The sequence below is a fragment of the Acanthaster planci genome, linkage group LG02 (genome assembly GCF_054643075.1).
Source record: "Acanthaster planci isolate LZ-2023a linkage group LG02, COTS_SCS, whole genome shotgun sequence".
Lineage (NCBI taxonomy): Eukaryota > Metazoa > Echinodermata > Asteroidea > Valvatida > Acanthasteridae > Acanthaster > Acanthaster planci.
The window spans coordinates 25,680,023-25,690,794 of record NC_141778.1 but is presented as its reverse complement, the minus strand read 5'-3'; the positions used below and the strand labels follow the sequence as shown (position 1 = coordinate 25,690,794).

The 10,772-nt window shown below is 45.2% G+C and overlaps 1 protein-coding gene across 2 annotated transcripts in view; it reads left to right on the top strand.

Annotated features, from left to right (window-relative positions):
- The first annotated feature begins 1,392 nt into the window (after positions 1 to 1,392).
- Positions 1,393 to 10,772, top strand: part of LOC110975914 (uncharacterized) — a 36,392-nt gene continuing 27,012 nt past the window's right edge. The window contains exons 1-2 of one of the 2 annotated variants that reach the window (XM_087132743.1): positions 1,393 to 2,860; positions 4,501 to 4,862. In XM_087132743.1, coding sequence (XP_086988869.1) covers positions 4,604 to 4,862 — 259 coding nt within the window. In that variant the 5' untranslated portion in view covers positions 1,393 to 2,860; positions 4,501 to 4,603. The remainder of the gene's footprint in view (positions 2,861 to 4,500; positions 4,863 to 10,772) is intronic. The other variant, XM_087132742.1, reaches the window with a different exon arrangement.

Below are 10,772 nucleotides of genomic sequence, written 5' to 3'. Positions count from 1 at the left end.
TTCGGCAGGGGTTATTTGCGTCAACGCGATTGGGACCCCGCCACTGTGACGAGCGAAATTTCCCTCTTGCCAAGGCCCCGCCGTTCCTGCGCCGAGTTGCCACAGCTGTCCAACCTCGCTGAGGGCGATTTGCGCACCGCGCTCGCTCGCCCCGCGCGTTCGTTCAAGTGTGTGCAGATCTAATCAAAGAATCCACATCCATCTTCAACTTTTGTGGAGTAGCAATCCCGTGTTCTTGAGCAAAAAAAACACAAACCAGGGTGGAACGGTAAAAAATCCACTCCAGATCTATCTAAAATGACCAGTAATATCTTTGAGTTTGTTGCATAGTTTTTGATTCGAGATGTCTACAAGTCAAACAAAGTTTGGCTTGATTTTTCTGTATACTTTCATTTCGTACAGTAATTCACGTGAACTTGTGATTTCACGCGTATTTCACGCATGTTAAATAACAGATTACAATTTGAAGTTCCACTGGACGCCTCGTTTGCTCAAAGACTGGCCGTACTCATCCTACCGTAAAACTCTAATAGTATACTACAGAAGGCATCGTACCGCACGCAGCCCTCTCGTGTCGACTTGTGCAACATGAATCCTTCTCACAAAAGTCAAATAAACTGCCGGACCCTGGTACGGCATTTTGCCCGCGGGGACGAAATGTCAGCCATTTTTGTCGTAACTAGGGGAGCAAGAAGCCCTCTTGTGTTAAATTTTGTCGAGTGCAACGACCCATCGTAAACTGCTATTGCGCACAGAACACTGTAAAACTTCAAACATGAGAATACATTAAAAAGTGTTTACATTAAAATAGACTTTTTGATTTTAAATTACATAGTGTGCATTTCATATTGGTTGTGTGTTTTAGATTTTGTCCCAGCTGTGCACAACATATGCGTGTTCGGTGTTTATGAAGAGTGTTCGGCAGATATGAATTCAAAATTGCAATGTGTGTCATGAAATTTGACGGTCTTTTAATAAGACGTGTTCATGTTCAATGAAAAGGAGTGCACAACGCTATAATGGCAATATACAGTCTATTTCAAAAGCGCAACCAATAAAAAAACCCAAATTCCGAAAGGTACTATCAAAGAGGTGATTGATTTAAGCTTTAAGTAAACGCTTGTTTGTGAAGAGATGTTAATAATATCCTGATTTTAACACACCCGTTGACTTTTTCTCAAAATAAATGCCTAGTGGCGGTCATGACGGATTCCTGATCGAGTTGCGAGGCTGGAAGGCCTGCCTCATACACTTGGATGTAACGCTGCCGTGTTTTCGTTTCATCACGGCGAGTAGCAAGTGAATTTCCTGCTAGATACGCGACTTTGTGTAGCTACAGTCTCCTCTGGATGATACTTAAAGTGTTTAGCTGAGAGACGTATACGCGCTGTGCCTATCTCCCTTGGCTCTGACTTGACGTTGTTTGCTCAATGAATCTAATGGAAGCAATGTGTCAACATAGAAACCTGTCTCAGACGGGTCCCAGAAATGAAAAAAAAAAAGAATGGAGAAAGGGAGGGAAAACAGAAGAAAAAACAAGCTTCCAACGACTGGTAAACTTTGGAGCGCTGAAATGACTAACTATACGTCGAGCGAAGGGGAGTTGCGCTCCGCCGACAGAGCAGCTCCCGCGGAAAATGCGCTCGGCGGTATGCACCGCCAGGCCCACTCGTGCGGGCGGGCGAACACTTGATACCCCACCGGCAGATTGTTCCGCACGCTTCCCTTCTTGCGTTACGCATCTCCCCCATCCTTTCACGCCAACAGAACTCGGCGGTGATGCGAGTTTATAGATCCGAGCGATGGGTTTACACTGAGGGGGAATCAGGAATGTTTTAGGGTAATTGATGAGCCGTTTTCCATGCACTGTCAAGCGACACGGGTCTGAGCAAATACATTTGGGGGATGACTTTTTGGAGGGTCGAGGAAGTAGTACGGGAAATCGGGAAAACGTTATTAGCGAAGCATTTCTTGGGTGATTTGCTGTGCAAGAGGCAAATCCTGGGCTTTTTGTAACATCATAACAGAATAATCAATAGCTTTCAAATCTGTTGGTCCATTCGATAAAAGTGTTTTTCTTTTGCCAGTGGTCAAAGTATAGGTTTTATGGGTCATTTTCTGTTTGCCGCTTGCAGCGTGTTTTTTTCTTGACTGGTTTTCTAGATCTGTTAACAACTTCTCATTTTTTTGTGTTTCTCTGCGATGCGACGGGTTCATCCCAGGACACAGACAACAGGCATTTTCAGACCAATCTCGCATTTCTTTCTTGGCCTTAGAGCTAAAAGCCTTCCTCACACATGCCACTTATTGCGCGCGCGCTTTGGTAAGCACTCGACGACTTAGGCACAAGGACAACACTGACGACTCAAAAAGGGAGGAAAACATCGATGATTATAAGCCGAAATAATTCAGCTAAAACAACATCCTCTCGACTGAGTCGTCCGCGTAGGCGCAGCGACCTTGACTCGTTCCCTTCCCCATCGCTGTCGCCATCCGTGAAGACCGTTGAAAAAAAACTCCGTCTCTCTCTCTCTATCCCTGTATTTCTCTTTCTCAGCGGTTTTCGATTCAACCTGGTCGAGTCCTGCTTTGACATCGTCTCTACAGACTGCGGGAAACCCGCGGTGACGCCGCCACCGCTATACCTCGCCGCCGCCATGATTGGCCCGCGGAGAGAGACCATGGAGGGGGGCAGGAAAGAGAAGAAAAGAGACTCGTTGCAATCGTCCTACCTCAATGTTTGCCAATCCATCCCAGTAATTAATGATCTCATCTGGCAAGTAACCGCGCGCGGTCGCCCCCCCCCCTTTCCATCACGTCACGGCCAGCATTCACGTCGTCATCACCGTCAAGTCCACCGGTGAGCAAGGCATTTCTCCTGGCCCACATCCATCTCCTAACCCGCTCCATAGCGCGCGATGCAGACCTGTACTTAATATCCATTTTCATTTCTCGGTTTTTGTATCAGTGCCGCGCCGGTCGCGTATAAATCAACACGATTCAGACTGTCCCCCGCGTGTACGGCACCGTGGTCGGAACTGGCGAGTAAGTCATGCGTTCCAATACCTGCAAGGCGCGAAATTTTAATTTGTAAATACAGTCATAGGGCCTCGACAATGGCAATTGTTTGTGTTTTCAACGCGTTTTCAAACTGGAAGTATCCCGACGTTGAAATTAGTGACACACTCAATGAAAAATAATAACTATTATGAGATGAGCCGCGTTGTCTCTATAGATTTGTACATTCATACATTTCGTGTGTTTAAAACATAGACTGTTAACATGCTTGCTTCGACGGTGCAAATTATTCACATCAGTTTCCCTGAAACCCCACTCAACACAGAAATTCAAACATAAAAAACTTTTGTTTGCTTACGCTGCATAATTGGCAACTTTTTAATTTAAAAGCACAGAGTATCAATACCGTCTCCCGTTACTTTGCACAGTGTAGGTCGCAGTACCAGTGCATTCATGGGAACCGAAAACACGGTTTCGCATGTCAATTTTAACAAATCCATCGGTTTCTTGAAACTTAACAGTAGGGGGCGGTAGACGAGGGGGGCTCTTTTGTTTCGTACCCAGGGTGTATTGCAAGGGCCAGGATATAAGATTGGTAGCGTCCCCTGGGGAAGCGCCCCCAATCAAGTTACACATGTCACACCAATGGCATGTTTCTCGTCAACACACGCACACGCACACCGTGCGACAATGGGAGTCCGCCCCGCGTCACGTGACCGGACCCTAGCCTCTCTCTCACTGACAAACTGCCGTATCAGTCTTTCTCCGTTCCGTCTCCGCTCGAGCCCCCCCCCCTCCTCACTGCCAGGCTCAATCGGCCACCGATGATGTACGTCTGCACATAAGTGCAATACCTTAATCAGTGTGTATGATTTCCCCGTGATTAAAACGCGCCCCTGCAATTTTGCTAAGTGTATTAAATTGTGATTACTTACTCAACCGCGTTCAATGCGCTGGCAGCGCCCGATCCGCAGCGCTCTTTAGTTGGTAACACAGGCGATAGAGTACAGCACTGGCGGACAACTGATTGACTGAGTCAACCGGGGGAAAGAGACAAGTCTAAGATAACGCACGTCTAGGGTTGGGTAGACACTCAAAGTTTCCCTAAGCGATCGGCATAAACAGGCGATACCAGAAAAAAGCGGCAGTGCCTCATTCAAGTTGACAATTACGTTCCAAGTGGGCAGCTGACGAGTACCACTCGGCAATACACGCATAATACACTCTGGTTTCTGTCGTACACACACGCACTCATCTGCCCCAGGTCCATTGTATTTTGTCGATGTTTTAGTTATCAAGTTATAAAGGCATAAGTAGCCCGGACGCGCCCGGACGTTCGCCACTCGGTGACCTCTTTGTCAGACGTGTCACAACTCGGCACAGGAGAAAGGCGCATCTCTCGCCTCATCTGATTAGATCATCGGAGTCACTCCATCATTCCGTCTCCCCCTCACTCGCTGTCTCTGTCCTTCGTCTCTCAAGCCGGTCTTAACTCGCAAAGAACTTCGGGAGGAAGGAGGAGGACAAGAAGACGAAGAAGAACAACCAGGAGAAGTGAGCGGTCGAAATATCTTTACCGGACAGGATGGATTACTCCTCGTATCTGGGCCAGAACGCGTACGAGTCATGCCTGAGCGGGGTGGAGGGGACTGGACTGGGTATCCAGACCTCATACGGCGAGTTCCCCGGCGCCGTCAGCTCTCAGCCCAGCCAGGGCTACCCCTACAGCAGTTTAAGGCCGTCGGTCAGCTACGGTAGCGGTGCTGGTGGCATGCCCGGCACCTGTAACCTCGCCTCCATGATGGACCATCAGCAGGTCCCCCAGTGCTCCCCATACTCCGGAGGTGAGTCTCACTAACTTGTAACTTATCTTACTTTTGCCTTGTCTGAGGTAAATCTCTTTTTTTTTCTATATCCGGCTCTCGTCTTCCCCTTGCAGGCGAGCTTAACTTCACTGACAAGTTGCAATTCTATCAAGAAGCTTTATAACGTGTTGGAGTCTGTTGCCCCCTCAAACTGATGAAATTAACGGCGTATATTGGTGTCGCTGCGCGGCAATCTGTAGCCGGTTAGGTAACTCCAATACGGTGTACTCTACCGCTAGCCCTGTTTAAATTCTGCAAGAAAAAATGTTCCGACGGAGAGAGGAGAGAGAGGGAAGACGCACACTTTAATTTGATCAATTTACCTGGTTTTGTTTTCCGAGTGCTTTAGTGTCATTTATGATCGTTCATTATGTGATTTGCCGGCGTGCTTATTCAATTGCTCTGACGAATTATTGGTAATTTCGTTAACGGCCAGGAATGTTTTGCCAAATGACATTAAGCAGTTTACTCCCCGACGCCGTCTAATTGTGAAGATTCACCGGGCCAAATTTGCTGAAATTAAAAAGTAAACTAATTGGTAGCCCGTAGCTCTGCTCCATTACCTTGTAACTTCCCGGCTGGCGTTGCAAGTCACGTCGAGCCCAGCCAAGAGGCCGGTAGGGCATATCTTTGCACTCTCTCCCTACACCCGGGAAATTTCGCACGTCTTTCGATGGTCCTAGCTCTGTGGACTTAAAGCTAACCTGGTCAAGAGGGGGAAAAGGTAGGTACCCTTTTTCGAATGGATTCTTATATGTTGGTTTGAGATGTTCTGTCGAAAGTAACCGCTACGAAAAAAGCTAATTTGTCTGTTGTTAAATGCGTGTAGTTCACTACGTCATATTTTGACATGTATTTTTGACTGAGTTTTTGGCTCAACGCCCAATGACTGTGAAATGGTAGCCTTCTAACTTTTTTTAGCTACTGAAGCAAATCGACACGCGCGGGCAATTGGTTTTCAAAGTACTCCTCAGAGAGGTCAAACAACTCATATAATTCAAAGTCACTGTTAATATAATACAGATCGGTACACGCTTACCCCTCACAGCATGCGCGCCTTGCCTTTATTAGGTACGAGTTGGGTTTCCTTTTTCGGCCAGGAGTTGATTTTCACGCGAGCGCAAGGATCCCGGCTTTTGTCCTCCTGTCGCGTGAGTTTCTGTGTTAAGTGAAATGCATGTACAACTATTTCGATTTTTTCTTTTCTTTTATGTGCGTGTAGACAACCACCGCTCTCCCGGGGGACACCCTAATATTCTTTAAACTAATTTCTGATGTTCCCCGCTCCATTGCTATCGCTGACGGTCTGTCATCCATTCAGGGCTGCGTGGACGTAATGGTTAACTCGTTAACTCGCAGCCGATAGTCCGTCACGGCTCGTTTTTTTGGAGGGGGGGGCAGTGTATCTGACCCATCCATCACCCGACAGCAACGGGTCGCTACCGTCAACGACAGGCGGGCAGAGAGGTTGATATTTACCCGCGCACTTGACGGGGCGCGAGACACCATTTCCGCGGCACTCGGAAACTGTTGTCGAGTGTGATCATGTCTGTCGAGTGGGGGGACTTGTTCGCCTTCTTCCCGCTGTCTGTCATCTTCTGGAACCTCTCGTCTTGTCATCCTTTGAATCTTTTCTCTTCTCATGCAATTTTCCCTCTTTTAATTTTGCCCTCTTTTTTCTTGCCTTAGACTTATGTCACCTGACTCATTTTCACAGCACTACACTACACATTCCTTTTGAAAATATCACATCGGTCTACGTTCTAATGTTCTTTGGACACCATACGTGCAAGGTGTCTAAATAAAGAACTACACATGTGATTTGTAAACAGTTTGACTTTTGAAGAAGATTACAGTGCCAAACAAAAACATGTTCTTGCTACTTGGTTTTTTACGTAAACAAACCCCGTTGCTATGAACCAAGAAATTCTCTAGTATACGATGCTGAACATCGTTATTCATCAAATAAGTCATTCAAACTTTTTATGCATGTAAAATGAACTTTCCTTATCCCAATCATTATAATGTGGGACGGTTAACATTAACATAATGCACACCATGACACGGTGAGTATGGTGATAATTATATGTACGGCTACGTTAACCACTCCTTGTGGCGCCCATCGACCGAGAGAGAGAGAAAAAAATCCGTCATGTCGTCTAACTTATGCACACAGATTTAATGCACAGACTGCATGGATTAGTCAAGTCATCTTGACCATTGTGCCGGCATTAGCTACGACGACGATCATTATTATGTTGCATCTCCGCCAATCGATGCATTTAGCTCACGTCTCCATTGTACCCCAAACGCCAATCTGAAAATTGCTATTACACCAATTTATCTTACACAGTGTCTTGGGTTTTTCCTCTCTCTCTATCTTTTTTTTGGTCATTATTAAACTGCATGGCTCCGGTAGTCCCGTAGCCGGCTGTTCAGCGGTAAACCAATACCTCCCCTCCCGTTTTATTCCTAATACCCCGGCCGCAAGTTTCTTAACCAACGTGCTTAAATAAAACACCAGTTTGTCCGCCGCGCAGTCGAGTGTACCGTTACAAAAGTATTCCGCGCGAGTGAGCGCCGGGACACGGCCAGGAACACGATACCGGGGAGACGGCGCGTTGCCCGGCCCTGCGGGACCCGCCGCGGCGCGCCTCTCACTCGCTACAGCGTCAAGATTTCGACTCATTTTTTCCTCCGTTCTCTCTCCATCTCTTTTTTTTTTTTTTTTTACTGAATCAACTTTCTCGTGTCGAGAACGCGACAGACGGCACGGCCGTGTCTCTTCAGGTCCAAGGAAAATAACACCAGATTGAAATATTACCTCAAAAGGGAGGAGGGACTGGGGGAAAAATCACAGTTTTGTTCTTTCTTCTCCGCTGGTAATGTGATGAGAAGCGAAATAGTCCAGTGTTTAAATACGCATGAATAATTTTTACAATTCCTCAATCCATTCGATCATTAGCATTTGTAATATTGAGGAAGTGGTTAATGATTTATGCCGTTTTGTCACATTGTACTGATACTTTTCAAAGAGGAAACTTTATTTCGAAAACAAGGAAGATACAATGAATAGAGTTTATATACACATTAGAACTTTATATAATCATAATCTAGTCAGTCCTTTTCATAATTTTGTTTTCCATTTGACATTTACAGTGATTCAAATTTTGGCAGGACATTTTTCTTGCTTTTTGGAGAAGCGGACGACGTTAAGCAAATCACACACAAGCCTGACGGTTATAATTATTAATCATACCTTGTGAACACGCAGTACCACACCAAAGGAATCTAACAGATACACGGATTTATTGCTTTGTTCTTTTGTCTTATTACCATGCAACCTCGTGGTTATTAATACACCAGAGAAAAAAGAAGTACTTCAGAGAAAACTTCTATCCTTTTTTAGGTTTTATTAATATATATAAACATAACATAATATAATATAACATTTCTTCTTCTTTTTTTATTATTACGATTCAATCTCTTTCTCTGTCCGAAAGTGTAAGGTTTGTATTATCTTTTTTGGTTTGTCTTCTGTCTTGTTCATTCTGTACGTATCTTCTATAAGCGTGGTCCGACGTTTTCAAGTTTAGAAAGTCTCTGTTGCTCAATGTCTCTCCCTAAGTGGTCTTTACACCAACACGAGTGCAAACAAACAAAATTGCATTAATCGTTACCGCATCCTGACAAGAACAAAGGTTGGGCTTTCCCCCGGCCACTCTAAGTCAATTCTTCTGTCTTTTGTTGGTCATTACGGAGCCATAATGCGCCCCATCTGCCCGCCGATGTCCCGCATTGTTGGGTCAGTTTGTTTAAAGATACCACGCTGGTTTTTGGAAACTCTTTCATTTCTGAGTTTGGACTTTGTCTTTTGATTTTGTTTTTTTTACGTGCTGGCAACTGACTCCCTCGTGGTTTGCCCTTTTAAATATTTTACGTGACTTTTCCGGGGAAAGTTTTTCACAAAATGATTTAGAAAAGCGGTACCTTCAGTAACTAGGTTTTCCGCCAATGAATAAATAGCTTTAAGTGGAAACTGGATTTTTCTAGATGCTGTACTTTTGTGCCAGCAATCATGTCCTGAAATCTCAAATTTCAAAGGCATTTTTTGATTGATTCTGCCAAACAAATAAGCGCTCAGGAGAAGACAAAAACCGGTTTGTTGGCTAACTTCATTTAGCATGATGAAAGTATCCAGTTTACCGTGATAGCAGTTCGGGCAAATTCAAGTGCTTCCCAGTAATATCAACGCGGGGAAGAGATAAGCTGAATGTTTAGTTCTCTTTCAATGCACCGTGTCCTTTCCCCAACACAATGAAATTCAAGTCCGTGTATGTCAACCAGAGTACATGTCCCTCGCCCGAGTACATGTTCCTTTCATATGCTCCACCGTACACGATGTTCCTCTTTATTTTCCTATCGCAAAGCCGAGCGCAGACAACAACAAAAAAGGAAGGACAAAACGAGGCAAACCATATAATTGCCATCTTTTGCCGAGCCCCCCCTACAGCCATAGTAAAGTATATTGCTTCTGCTTACAATCCAACCCCTTGTAAACCTCCAGCCTTTGGAGCGATCTACCAGAGCTCTGGGGAAATCAGTGCGCAGTGAAGGGCTTTTCGACAAATTGCCCGTAGCCCCAGGATTGCCAGCCGTGCACGGGTATACGGGGCAGATCGAAGGCGGCCGGTCGGTTGGCTCGGCGGGCGCTGGTTGATGCGCGGCGCGAATCTAGTGTGTTATACTGTGATGTTGGTCAATGCTAGATTCCTAACCAACGCAATTTAAATCTGTGAATAAACGAAATAGAATCATTCCAATCTTATCAGTTTAAACCATTTAAAGGTGAAAATGTTTACAAAACAGATTACCGTTATTTAGAATAAACAGGAGTTTGTCTCTTTTATTTACGTAACATTGTACTTGCATCAAATCCACATGATGTAATGATAATTTAAAGTTGATTACAAGGTTGACAATGCAGCACATCTTAAAACTTTGATGTCTGTATAATATCGACTGCAATAAACGGAACAAATTCAGCGATCTATATATATAAAGCCCAGTCATATTTTCTAGGTCAAGACAGCTGAACTCAAGGTTCGCGCAAGAAACGATTCCAACCTTGCACCATTAATTTAGGATCGTGATTGCAAAAACCTCCCCCAAATCAGGCCTATTTCCACGGTAATTTCAGGCAGGCTGAAAGGGTTTTTCTAGCGTGCAGCGAGTGGGCCAAACCTCCACGGGATTGCGACAGTGGAAACCACAAACACGTTGAGGGCGGGAAGGGGGGGCCTTCTACAAACCATGGCTTCTTCACTCACTTTTCCATCACACTAACAGTTGTATAATTCCCCCTTTCCCTCGATCGAGACGTTCTGGCAAGCTCCGGTCCCCTTGTGACCACCCCTTCCCCCTTCTCGTCTTCTTTTTTTTTTTCTTTCTGAATGACCTATTTTACTCAGGATTTGCCAGCCCCTGTCGGAGGGGGACAATAACGCTGTGATAATCTGGGGAAATCTTGCCGTGTTTCCCGAGATGTTTGGGGCATCGCCGCTCTCCAAACATTGATTTCGATATTATTCAGACTAAGCAGCGCGCAGACTTTTGTCCCCCTCCTCAAGAAAAGAAGCCTTTCGGCCCTCGCTTTTTACATTGTGTGGCCGTCTCGTGTGACTTATTCGCTTTGCCACTGACCCCAACAGGCTGCTTCACTGTCGTTGTGTACAGAGTTAAGTCTCACACTTTAAGAAATGAAACAAATATTGTTGCTAAACGTCTTGTTCGATAAAGGTCAAAACTTCAAAACGATTACACTACATTTTTTTCAGTTTTTCAGGTGATCAAAACGTTTTGGGGAGCCAAAAATGGTCAGTATAGTTG